The sequence below is a fragment of the Labrus mixtus genome, chromosome 16 (genome assembly GCF_963584025.1).
Source record: "Labrus mixtus chromosome 16, fLabMix1.1, whole genome shotgun sequence".
Lineage (NCBI taxonomy): Eukaryota > Metazoa > Chordata > Actinopteri > Labriformes > Labridae > Labrus > Labrus mixtus.
This window is the reverse complement of record NC_083627.1, coordinates 13,965,914-13,978,288: the sequence shown is the minus strand read 5'-3', so window position 1 is coordinate 13,978,288 and position 12,375 is coordinate 13,965,914. Positions and strand designations below refer to the sequence as shown.

The window sequence follows — 12,375 nt, the reverse complement described above, 5'->3', positions numbered from 1 at the left end:
TAGTTACCACCTTTTATTGATACATATTCTATTTATCTCTCTCTCTCTCTCTCTCTATATATATATATATATATATATATATCACTAATAATAACTAATAATAAAATGAGGTTTGTTGTTAATAGGAGGTTTTAAAACACCACAGAAGAGTTTAGATCTTTAAATGAACCCAAGCAAACAGGACCCCACCTTCAAGATGAACTGTCACTCATGCCTACGGATGCTTTCTTTCTTACATCTGGACGTTTTGTTCTCATATGACGTCAGAAGAACTACAGCGTCACACGGAGGGGGCGGAGCTTACACACAACTCTGCCTGCGGACTGTTGTTGTTCAGCTCGACATTAGCTGCTAACAGCTTACGCTAGAGAGAATGAAGCGCTGCTCCCTTTTTACGCGATTATGTTAGTTATCTCGGGTTAGCTCTGTTTAACCCGGGTTAGCTCTGTTTAACCCGGGTTACCTGTCAGAAGTAGCAGCAAGTCATAGCTAGCCGCTTGCATCATTAGCATGTTGAAGCTAGTTAGCCTGTGCTGTAAATATTAGCTGCTCGTTAGACATTAGCGTCCTTTAGCTTATTGTGTTCTGTATTTAACATAAATATTGGTTTGTTTTGTTGTTTTCTCACTGTTATCATGGATACTTGTCTGTTTAACGGTCCAGCTGGTCCACTTCTCGGGGCTAACAGCTAGCTCGCAAACATTAGCTGCTATCTTCCTTCGGTCTTTGTTAGCTTACAGTTTAGCTTAGCATCGGTAGCAGGGTGGACGATGATCAAACAGACCGTTTATTGTCGGTGTAGCTGATGCTAAGCTAACAGATCTGTGACCTGTCAGTGTTATTAGGCAGATTTCACGGGTTTCTCTGGTTGGTGGCTGATATGCAGCTGTTAGCTGATCCAGCTGTGCAGTGACCTTCATCATCATCATCATCATCAACGTGTGGGTCATTATGGCCCTCAAATCAGGCTGCAGGCACAGCTGCTCTGCACGTGTTGTTTACCTGCTCGTCCTGTCAGGTGAGGTCCCCTGTTGTGTGTCTCCAACTCTATTTTAACTAAGTTGTCTGTTACCATGGCATCAACGATACAATACTGACACCCAGCATTGAATAATTAATAAAACAAACAAACTCCTGTTCGCTGTCTAAATTACAAATAAACAAACATTGACCATATATGGAAAAGTGGGAGGGGCACATTCCTCTCCAGCTCCTTCCACTTTCCATATATGGTCAATGTTTTGGTTTTAAAACTCGCTCAGAAGGGCAGTTTCCTGATGACTCGGTTGGGCATCAGAAGACGCCAACACGTCTGGTCATTCTGCGACCATGTGAGCAGCTTCCTGTTAACACTGTCTGCCTTTTCCCAGGATGCATTGCTGCGTCTCAGAGGAATGACAACGTCTACGTGTCAGGGATTTCTAATGGTGAGGTCACAGCATCTATTATATCACAACCATTCTGAAAACAATTAGTGACGGGCTAACCCCTCTCTCTTTCCAGCCTGCGGTGAGGGGGCGGAGCTTCTGCGAGCATCCAGCGGCGTCATCACCAGTCCTGGCTGGCCCTTTCAGTACCCGTCCAGACTGAACTGCAGCTGGAACATCAGAGCCCGACCTGGAGACACCATCACCATCAGGTAACAACCAGGCTGTTTCCATAGTTACAGCATAGGGATGGGTCATGCATCAAAGTCGATATAATGAATAAAACTCTTTCAGAACCCCACAAACATTAACCCTAGCTGAATGGTTAAGGGCCAAAGTAAATTAGCGACCTTCTGATTATCTATGAACCAACCATCGTCTGGGACCGGTCTGCTCTCTCTCCCCAGAGTCAGAACCAAACACAAAGAAGCAGCGTTCAGTTTCTATGCTCCGTATATCTGGAACATAATCAGAACCAAACAAGGAGATGAAACATTCAGTTTCTATGCTCCGTATATCTGGAACAGAATCAGAACCAAACACGGAGACGCAGCATTCAGTTTCTATAATCCGTGTATCTGGAACAAACTGCAGGTCAACTGAGACTCATCTGTTAACCTTTTAACAATGTAAATACATTTATATGTTTTTAATGTTTCTTGTTTCCTCTGTCATGATGCTTTGGATGTGTCAAGCTCTTTTAATCGCCTCGTTGTTGACATGTTCCTATCAGGTTCTAACAGGTTCTAACATGTTCTATCAGGTTCTAACAGGTTCTAAAAGGTACCTTTTCTCTGGCTCTGCAGCTTCCAGGACTTTGACCTGCAGGGTTCCCATCGATGCTCATCAGACTGGATGTCCATCAGCAGCTACAGGAGTCTGGATGGGCTCAGGGTCTGTGGCTCCTCCCTGCCTCCACCATACATCTCCACCCAGGACCACGTGTGGATCCACTTCCACTCTGACGACAGCGTGACGGGGAAAGGCTTCAGGCTGTCCTATGTCAGCGGTGAGGACTGTTTCTCTGTGCTGCAGACTCACACACCTGAACATCAGCTGATCTGTTTCTCTGTGCTGCAGACTCACACACCTGAACATCAGCTGATCATAACAATGTTTCAGTGGTTGATGGAGCAGTGTTTCAGTGTGTGATGGAGCAGTGTTTCAGTGTGTGATGGAGCAGTGTTTCAGTGTGTGATGGAGCATTGTTTCAGTGTCTGATGGAGCAGTGTCTCAGCGTGTGATGGAGCAGTGTTTCAGCGTGTGATGGAGCATTGTTTCAGTGTGTGATGGAGCAGTGTCTCAGCGTGTGATGGAGCAGTGTTTCAGCGTGTGATGGAGCATTGTTTCAGTGTGTGATGGAGCAGTGTCTCAGTGTGTGATGGAGCAGTGTCTCAGTGTGTGATGGAGCAGTGTCTCAGTGTCTGATGGAGCAGTGTCTCAGTGTCTGATGGAGCAGTGTTTCAGTGTGTGATGGAACAGTGTTTGAGTGTGTGATGGAACAGTGTTTGAGTGTTTGATGGAACAGTGTTTCAGCGTGTGATGGAGCAGTGTTTCAGTGTGTGATGGAGCAGTGTTTCAGCGTGTGATGGAGCAGTGTTTGAGCGTGTGATGGAACAGTGTTTCAGCGTGTGATGGAACAGTGTCTCAGTGTCTGATGGAGCATTGTTTCAGTGTGTGATGGAGGATCCAGCAGTGTGATTATTAACTGATGATTCTGTATTATTGTAGGTAAACCAGAGGCGTCAGGCTGTGAGGTGGATCAGTTCCACTGCTCTAATGGGAAGTGTGTTCCTGACTGGTGGCGCTGTAATGCTATGGATGAATGTGGAGATAACTCAGACGAGGAGCTGTGTGTCGACTCCCCTTTCTCCTTCCAGCCTTGCAGCCTCAACCAGTTCCCATGCCTGTCACGCTACACCCGAATCTACACCTGCCTACCGCACAGCCTGCGCTGTGATGGCAGCATCGACTGTCAGGTAACGCTCACCTTCAGTCACTTCCTGTATCCTGGTTCCAGCTACTAGTATCTACACTCTTGAGTTGTTGTGGTCATAACACCTGACAATGATAATTAAACTGAGTTGACAGACCATCATCTTGACACTCAGACCTGAGACCCGTTCTACCCGTTTCTATTAATCAGTCTCTATAGGAAATGTTTTTACATCTGTGAAATCAAACGTGACTCTCTCAGCAGAAGCAGCGTGTGTCACCGTAAATTAGATTGATGAAGGAAAGATAAAAATCCGGGAGAAGTTGTTTGACTTTTAACAACGGCAGAAAGTTCAGTCCCTGACCCGCCCATCATCAACAGAACCCTCTATCCATCATCAACAGAACCCTCTATCCATCAACAACAGAACCTTCTATCCATCATCAACAGAACCCTCTTTCCATCATCAACAGAACCCTCTATCCATCATCAACAGAACTCTCTGTCTGTAAACAGAACTCTCTATCCATCAACAGAACCCTCTATCCATCATCAACATAACCCTCTATCCATCATCAACAGAACCCTCTATCCATCAACAGAACCCTCTTTCCATCATCAACAGAACCCTCTATCCATCATCAACATAACTCTCTATCCATCATCAACAGAACCCTCTATCCATCAACAGAACCCTCTTTCCATCATCAGCAGAACCCTCTATCCATCAGCAGAACCCTCTCCATCATCAACAGAACCCTCTGTCTGTAAACAGAACCCTCTATCCATCAACAGAACCCTCTATCTATCAATAATAGAACCCTCTGTCCATCATCAATAGAACACTCTATCCACCAACAGAACCCTCTATACATCATCAATAGAACCCTCTGTCCATCATCAATAGAACCCTCTGTCCATCATCAACAGAACCCTCTGTCCATCATCAACAGAACCCTCTATCCATCATCAACAGAACCCTCTATCCATCATCAACAGAACCCTCTATCCATCATCAACAGAACCCTCTATCCATCATCAACAGAACCCTCTATCCATCAACAGAACCCTCTATCCATCATCAACAGAACCCTCTGTCCATTATCAATAGAACACTATCCATCAACAGAACCCTCTGTCCATCATCAACAGAATCCTCTGTCCATCGTCAACAGAATCCTCTATCCATCAACAGAACCCTCTATCCATCATCAACAGAACCCTCTCTCCATCATAAACAGAACCCTCTTTCCATCAACAGAGCCCTCTATCCATCAAAAGAACCCTCTATCCATCAACAGAACCCTCTATCCATCATCAACAGAACCCTCTATCCATCATCAACAGAACCCTCTGTCTGTCAACAGAACCATGTATCCCATCAACAGAACCCTCTGTTCTGTCCCTGCTCACAGGTGGGACCTCCTCTTAGGTGGGATCATATTAGGACACCTATGATGATGTTGTTGGTAGAAGCTCACACGGGGTTTCTTCAGTGTATGGAGCTCTTCCCCGTTTCTCTCTGTGTTCTGGGCAAATCTCTGCTGAGCCGTTGACACCTGTCATCCTGTTCTGTTTAGGACCTCGGGGATGAGATTGACTGTGACGTTCCCACTTGTGGAGAATTGTTGAGGAACTTCTATGGGTCCTTCAGCTCTCCAAACTACCCAGATTTTTACCCTCCGGGGAGCAACTGCACCTGGCTGATCGACACCGGAGACCACAGGAAGGTACGGCAAGTTCACCCAGCAAAGGTTAAAGAAGGGAGTGTAACTTCCACTGTGATAACCCCCTTCCTCTGTGCCCCTTGCAGGTCATCCTGAGGTTTACTGACTTTAAACTTGATGGGACAGGTTACGGAGATTACGTAAAGGTGTACGACGGCCTTGAGGAGAACCCTCGCCGTCTCCTCAGGGTGCTGACAGCCTTCGACTCCAGGGCACCGGTCGCTGTGGTTTCATCGTCTGGTCAGCTCCGAGTTCATTTCTATGCAGACAAGATCAACGCTGCCAGAGGCTTCAACGTCACCTACCAGGTGTGATTTTTAAACCAGTGTGTGTGGTTCTATTTGTGTGTTATTCTGTGTGTGTTTATGACTGTGCTTCTGTTCTTTAGGTTCACAGGTTCTGTCTGTGTCCGCGCTTCTGTTCTTTATTTTCACAGGTTCTGTCTGTGTCTGCGCTTCTGTTCTTTAGGTTGAGGGGTTTTGTCTGTGCTTCTGTTCTTTAGGTTGACGGGTTCTGCCTGCCCTGGGAGGTACCCTGTGGGGCTAACTGGGGCTGTTACACGGAGCAGCAGCGCTGTGACGGGTACTGGCACTGTCCAAACGGACGGGATGAGCTGAACTGTTCTTCATGTCAGGAGGATGAGTTCCCCTGTTCCAGAAACGGGGCCTGTTACCCTCGATCAGACCGCTGCAACTACCAGAACCGCTGCCCCAATGGTTCTGACGAGAAGAACTGCTTCTTCTGCCAGCCCGGAAACTTTCACTGCAAGGTACCAAAAGGATTTGTAGAACTTGATAGATGTTATTTTAACAAACACAAACTTGTGTTCAGTTCAGAGTCACTCAAGGAGTCGCATCACCAGATTGTCTGAGAATGTTCAGGAACATTCAGAAACATTCAGAAACATTTTGGAACATTCAGAAAAGTTCAGAAACTTTTAGAATAGTTTGTTCCTGCAGACTGACCATAGGTTTCCTTACTACACACAGTTCTTGTTTTCGTCTCATAGTCAAACGTGCTGCATTTAGAGGGCTGCCCTCCACAACAGACGATAGAGAGAGAGTTTTCCTTTATTGTCAATAAGCTTTGTACCAAATATGCGTTTCTTCCTTGGAACAACAAGAGAAACATTCATCACAATCAGCCTCACACTTTCATCCATAATAGTTTTTTTTAAAAGATATGAAAAGAGGCTTCAAATAAAGTGTTAAGGACAATGGTGTGTAGTGGATGGTTAAGTACAGTGCAGTCAGCAGGTAGGACCTTTTGATGGTAAAGTGCAGTCTGCAGGTAGAACCTTTGGATGGTAAAGTACAGTCTGCAGGTAGGACCTTTGGATGGTTAAGTACTGTGCAGTCTGCAGGTAGCACGTTTGGATAGTTAAGTACAGTGCAGTCTGCAGGTAGAACCTTTGGATGGTTAAGTACTGTGCAGTCTGCAGGTAGAACGTTTGGATAGTTAAGTACAGTGCAGTCTGCAGGTAGGGCCTTTGGATGGTTAAGTACAGAGCAGTCTGCAGGTGGGATCTTTGGATAGTTAAGTACAGTGCAGTCTGCAAGTAGGACCTTTGGATGGTAAAGTACAGTGCAGTCTGCAGGTAGGACCTTTGGATGGTAAAGTACAGTACAGTCTGCAGGTGGGACCTTTGGATGGTTAAGTACAGTGCAGTCTGCAGGTAGGACCTTTGGATGGTTAAGTACAGTGCAGTCTGCAGGTAGGACCTTTGGATAGTTAAGTACAGTGCAGTCTGCAGGTAGGACCTTTTGATGGTACAGTACAGTCTGCAGGTAGAGCGTTTGGATGGTTAAGTACAGTGCAGTCTGCAGGTAGGACCTTTTGATGGTACAGTACAGTCTGCAGGTAGAGCGTTTGGATGGTTAAGTACAGAGCAGTCTGCAGGTAGGACCTTTTGATGGTACAGTACAGTCTGCAAGTAGAGCGTTTGGATGGTTAAGTACAGTGCAGTCTGCAGGTAGGACCTTTGGATGGTTAAGTACAGTGCAGTCTGCAGGTAGGACCTTTGGATAGTTAAGTACAGTGCAGTTTGCAGGTAGGACCTTTGGATGGTTAAGTACAGTGTAGTCTGCAGGTAGGACCTTTGGATAGTTAAGTACAGTGCAGTCTGCAGGTAGGACCTTTGGATAGTTAAGTACAGTGCAGTCTGCAGGTAGGACCTTTTGATGGTACAGTACAGTCTGCAGGTAGAGCGTTTGGATGGTTAAGTACAGTGCAGTCTGCAGGTAGGACCTTTGGATGGTTAAGTACAGTGCAGTCTGCAGGTAGGACCTTTGGGTAGTAAAGTACTGAGCACATTTTAACGTATGTAAAATTGTACATGAAATGTTGCACGAGCTACTTGTCAGAGATAATATCACTGCACCTTAAATATTTGGTAAATTACATGTTATTGCAGTCTAAAATATGTATTTATAAATTACACAGTAAATGCTAAAAATGTTGTTTGTAATGTTCTATAAATGTAATCACATCATAAATCATGTTGCACATATTCTGCACCAGAAAAGAAGGTTTGAATTAAATACTTATTTACAGGAACATATTTTACAGTTAGCCTGCTCTGACCTTTGACCTACTGCAGAATAACCGCTGTGTGTTTGAGTCGTGGGTGTGCGACGCTCAGGACGACTGTGGGGATGGCAGCGATGAGGAGAGCTGTCCAGTCATCGTTCCCACCAGAGTCATCACCGCCGCCGTCATCGGCAGCCTCATCTGTGGCCTCCTATTGGTCATCGCCCTCGGCTGCACCTGCAAACTCTATTCACTGCGCATGTTTGAACGCAGGTGAGCTCACCCGTGCCCCCAAACACACTTTAATTCAATTGATTAATTACACTGATAATTGGTTACTGCTTCTCAGCAAAACCCAGTCAGGTGTTTGGTTAATCAGTCGATCTTTATTTGTATAGCGTCAATTCAGCAGGTAAAATACCTTATTCATTGGGTCGATCTGATCTGAGAGCCTTTTAATTGGTCGTTGCAGATCATTTGAGACCCAGCTGTCTCGTGTAGAGGCGGAGCTACTGAGGAGGGAAGCCCCGCCCTCTTATGGTCAGCTGATCGCCCAGGGACTGATCCCACCTGTGGAGGATTTCCCAGTGTGCTCTGGGAGTCAGGTACAGTCCTTGCTCACCTGAGGCCTCTTTTATCAACAGTGTTTACCTGAATGTCAGCTGCATGCCCCATCTTTAAAATGACCTCATTAAAGATAGTTAAAAAATTCACACACACACACACAAAATGTTCCTGAAGACTTACCTTTACACCTGAGTGTGACCTTTAGAACCTGCTGTTTCCTGTTCGTCTCTCTTATCTTTTTAAAATTTTGTCCCTCAGGCCTCTGTCCTGGAAAACCTCCGTCTGGCTGTTCGCTCTCAGCTCGGCTTTACCTCCCTCAGACTTCCCTCCTCCGGTCGACATGGCAACCTCTGGCGGCGTCTCTTCACATTCTCGCGGTCCCGGCGGTCTGGCTCTCTGGCTCTGGTCTCTGCTGACCTGGAGGACAGCGCTGGCACTGGGAGCACTGGGAGTTCTGGTTCAGACCTGCTGTCTCCGGACTCAGATGACACGGATACGGAGGGCGAGCGAGGAAGAGAGCGAGGTGTGGGTGCAGTTGGCGGGCCTGTTGCCCCTCTACCCAACAAAACTCAGCCCTCCTCTGCTGTAGAGGCTGTGCTGTCTGTCACATCAGCCGCCCCTGTGATGCCGACGCTGGCCCGCGACAGAGCTCGCGAGAGACCCAGAGAGGGCCCCCCCCCCTCCAGCCCAGTCCATATGGTAACATCCAGACCAGATCCTGAATGCCAGAGTGAGGTCTCACAGCTCCAGGCTCCTCCCACATCAGCCCTACAGCGACTAGCCCAGAACCTGCACAGACTTGCCAGAAACCTGACCAGAACAAGCCCCTCCCAGCAGGACCAGACATGGACCAATCACAGTCCACTTCACCAGCTGGAGACAGGAAGAGGTGGGGTCGATGCTGCTGAGCGAAGAGGAAGCAGAGAAGAAGAAGAGGATGTTGAGCTCCTGATACCTGTCTCTGACTCCTCCTCCTCCTCCTCCTCTTCCTCCTCATTGGTGAGTGACATCAGACAGCCGCTCCTGGAGCACCACCCACACCGCCAACACCATGGAAATGCTGGTCGGGGAGGGCGTGACGGCCCCTGTGAACACTGCAGGATGGTCCACACGGCTCAGATCCCTGACGCCTGTCTTGAGGCAACTGGCAAGACAGAGAGCAGCGACGACGAGTTGCTGCTACTCTGCTAGAGGGCTAACATGCTCAGCTAACATTCTAACTGATAGTCTTACACTTACAGCAACTTACAACATGCTGTCTACTCTGACCCTACACCTACAGCAGGCTTACATGCTAAATGACCCACTACTCTGACTCAAAATGTTCAGCAAGTTAACATGCTAACTGACAGACTAGCACTTACTACTCTGACCCAACAGGCTACCACTGCTAAATGTAACCTTAACACACATCTCATACATTAGTCAGCTAGACAACATGCTAATGTATCACACTGGACTACAGCTATCCATAAAGCTAACTTGTTCTCTGGACTGTGACTCAGATAAGCTAACATTTGTTAGACACGTTAGCATGTTAGCTGAATCAAATGTTAGCCCTCAATAATGTTTGAGATAACGGACCAATCAGAAACCAAATGAATGATGTCACTGGTTGGGTCCTAATGTTGGTATGACTGTAAAAACTGCCTCCTGTTGTTTCCCTGGTCCGTCCGTAAAAACCATTACCCAGGTGTACTTACTGCTTGGTACGACTTTGTCAACTCTGACCTCCTTCTTGTTGGTACGAGGGTAAACTGTGTCCTCACAGAACAGTGGGCGATCTCTGTTACTGAGAACGTTAAAGTCGCATCATAGACGACACATACCTGTTGGACTGGTGCTTCTGTTAAAATGTCCCCCCATCTCCTCAGTGCTGTTTGATCTATTTATGAAGATGATGAAGGCCATGTGAACAGTGGAGGGTAACCAGAGACCTCCGCTAGCAGGCAAATGTATCAATATCATCGACTGTAATCAGAGTCACACAGTCAGCCTGAGTCTCAGTGACTCAGTTCCAGTCAAGGTGAGTCAGTCTGAGTCAGTCTGAGTCTCAGAGTCAGTCTGAGTCTCAGTGAGTCAGTCTGAGTCTCAGAGTCAGTCTGAGTCTCAGTGAGTCAGTCTGAGTCTCAGAGAGTCAGTCTGAGTCTCAGAGTCAGTCTGAGTCTCAGTGAGTCAGTCTGAGTCTCAGTGAGTCATTCTGAGTCTCAGGCTGGAGGTGTCTCAGTGTCTCCAGCCCTCTGCTGCATCGTTCCTCTTCTCTCCTGACTGTTGGTGGATAAACAACAACACAAACGTTTTTGTAAAAAGTTTAATCAATGAGGTCATCACTCAGACTGAAAGGTAACACCAGCCAGACTGACATGTCTGTGTCATGTGACCCTCATCATACTGAGCATGCTCCAAGCTCTCTGTGCGGCTCTAAAAGATGACGTTCTGACAGAAGGAGGTGGTCTGAGGTTTACCTGTTCACAAACTGAGGTTCAACTTTTGAGCAAACGTAGACCTTCTCTTTATTGACTCATCTTTAGTGACTCCTCCTCATCATTGCCCCCTCCCCCTCTGTATTGACCCCTTCTCCTCTTTAGTGACTCCTCCTCTTCATTCACCCTTCCTCCTTATAATTTGCCCCTCCCCCTCTTTATTGACTCCTCCTCAAACTGAAGCCATCCACAGATCCTGTCTGTATTTATGTTTTTTGGTACTCAGATCTCAGCTGACCTATTGTGAGTGTGACTGTGTATATTTATTATTATTATTGTTGTTATTATTATTATTATTATTATTAATATGATGGTTATTCTTGTTGTTGTTGTTGTTTTGTTTTCTAACCTGCATGATTCCAGTGGTTTGCTGTTTTCTTTTGAGTCTGTAGTTAAACTGTTTCAAGAAAAAGATTCACGATTCTTCTCTTTATTTTCATCATCCAGGTGTTTAATCATGAACACACACACACACACACTAACACACACACGCTCAGTCACTAACACAAACACACACACGCTCAGTCACTAACACAAACACACACATACATGCTCAGTCACTAAAACACACACACACTTACAGACAACACTAACACACGCTCAGTCACTAACACACACACACACAAACACACTCAGTCACTAACACACACACACACACACACACACACACACACTAACACACTCACTCAGTCATTAACACACACACTTAAAGCCCTGACACACCAAGGAGATCGCTCGCCATCGGCCCTAGTTGGACCTGCAGCACGTACGTGGTGGCTGGCCGTCGGCTGTAGTCTTTGCGGTGTGTTGAAGTGAAACTTTTTCACCAAAACAAAAGGCGACGTGAGGCGAGGGAGGCGACGCCACAGTCTGCCTTTTTTTTGCCACTAGTTCTTTGCCGTCTGCTTGGTGTGTCAGGGCCTTAACACACACACTAAAACACACTAAGAGCTCCACACTCTGCTGGTCACATTCAGTACTGCCGTCTTTCTTAACCTGAGGCACAGGAGGATATTTTTGGTATAAAACATAAAATATCATAATCATAAGAGTTCCAAAATATTCAAATAAAGAACCTTTAAAATCAACATCTGACATTTTTTAGAAGATAAGTAATCCTGTTCTTTCTGTTCAAAAGCATGAGCAACAAAGAAATGAAATGTTTCTGTTAGAGAACCTTCCATAAGTAAAGAGTGATGTCAGTGATACCTGGAGAACCTTTATAGAACCAGAGTGATGTCAGTGATACCTGGAGAACCTTTATAGAACCAGAGTGATGTCACTGATACCTGGTGAACCTTTTTAGAACCAGAGTGATGTCAGTGATACCTGGAGAACCTTTATAGAACCAGAGTGATGTCACTGATACCTGGTGAACCTTTTTAGAACCAGAGTGATGTCACTGATACCTGGAGAACCTTTATAGAACCAGAGTGATGTCACTGATACCTGGAGAACCTTTTTAGAACCAGAGTGATGTCACTGATACCTGGTGAACCTTTTTAGAACCAGAGTGATGTCACTGATACCTGGAGAACCTTTTTAGAACCAGAGTGATGTCACTGATACCTGGTGAACCTTTTTAGAACCAGTGATGTCAGTGATACCAGGAGAACCTTTATAGAACCAGAGTGATGTCACCGATACCTGGAGAACCTTTATAGAACCAGAGTGATGTCATGTAGAACACATTGTGAGAGAACCGA

At 46.1% G+C, this 12,375-nt stretch overlaps 1 protein-coding gene across 3 annotated transcripts; it reads left to right on the top strand.

Moving 5' to 3' along the window:
* Positions 1 to 291: 291 nt before the first annotated feature.
* On the top strand, positions 292 to 11,083 carry lrp12 (low density lipoprotein receptor-related protein 12). Of its 3 annotated transcripts, none has more exons than XR_009676090.1 (12): positions 292 to 1,018; positions 1,371 to 1,427; positions 1,504 to 1,639; positions 2,234 to 2,436; positions 3,159 to 3,406; positions 4,944 to 5,093; positions 5,177 to 5,398; positions 5,593 to 5,859; positions 7,690 to 7,892; positions 8,092 to 8,224; positions 8,445 to 10,306; positions 10,405 to 11,083. XR_009676090.1 is itself a non-coding variant. In XM_061059041.1 (11 exons), the coding sequence occupies exons 1-11, from the start codon at positions 952 to 954 to the stop codon at positions 9,375 to 9,377; spliced, it is 2,619 nt and encodes an 872-aa protein (XP_060915024.1). In that variant the 5' UTR covers positions 292 to 951; the 3' UTR covers positions 9,378 to 11,083. The 3 variants fall into 3 exon arrangements, 1 of the variants encoding a protein (XP_060915024.1); XR_009676089.1 differs by having other exon boundaries at positions 8,445 to 10,326; XM_061059041.1 differs by having other exon boundaries at positions 8,445 to 11,083.
* Positions 11,084 to 12,375: the final 1,292 nt, after the last annotated feature.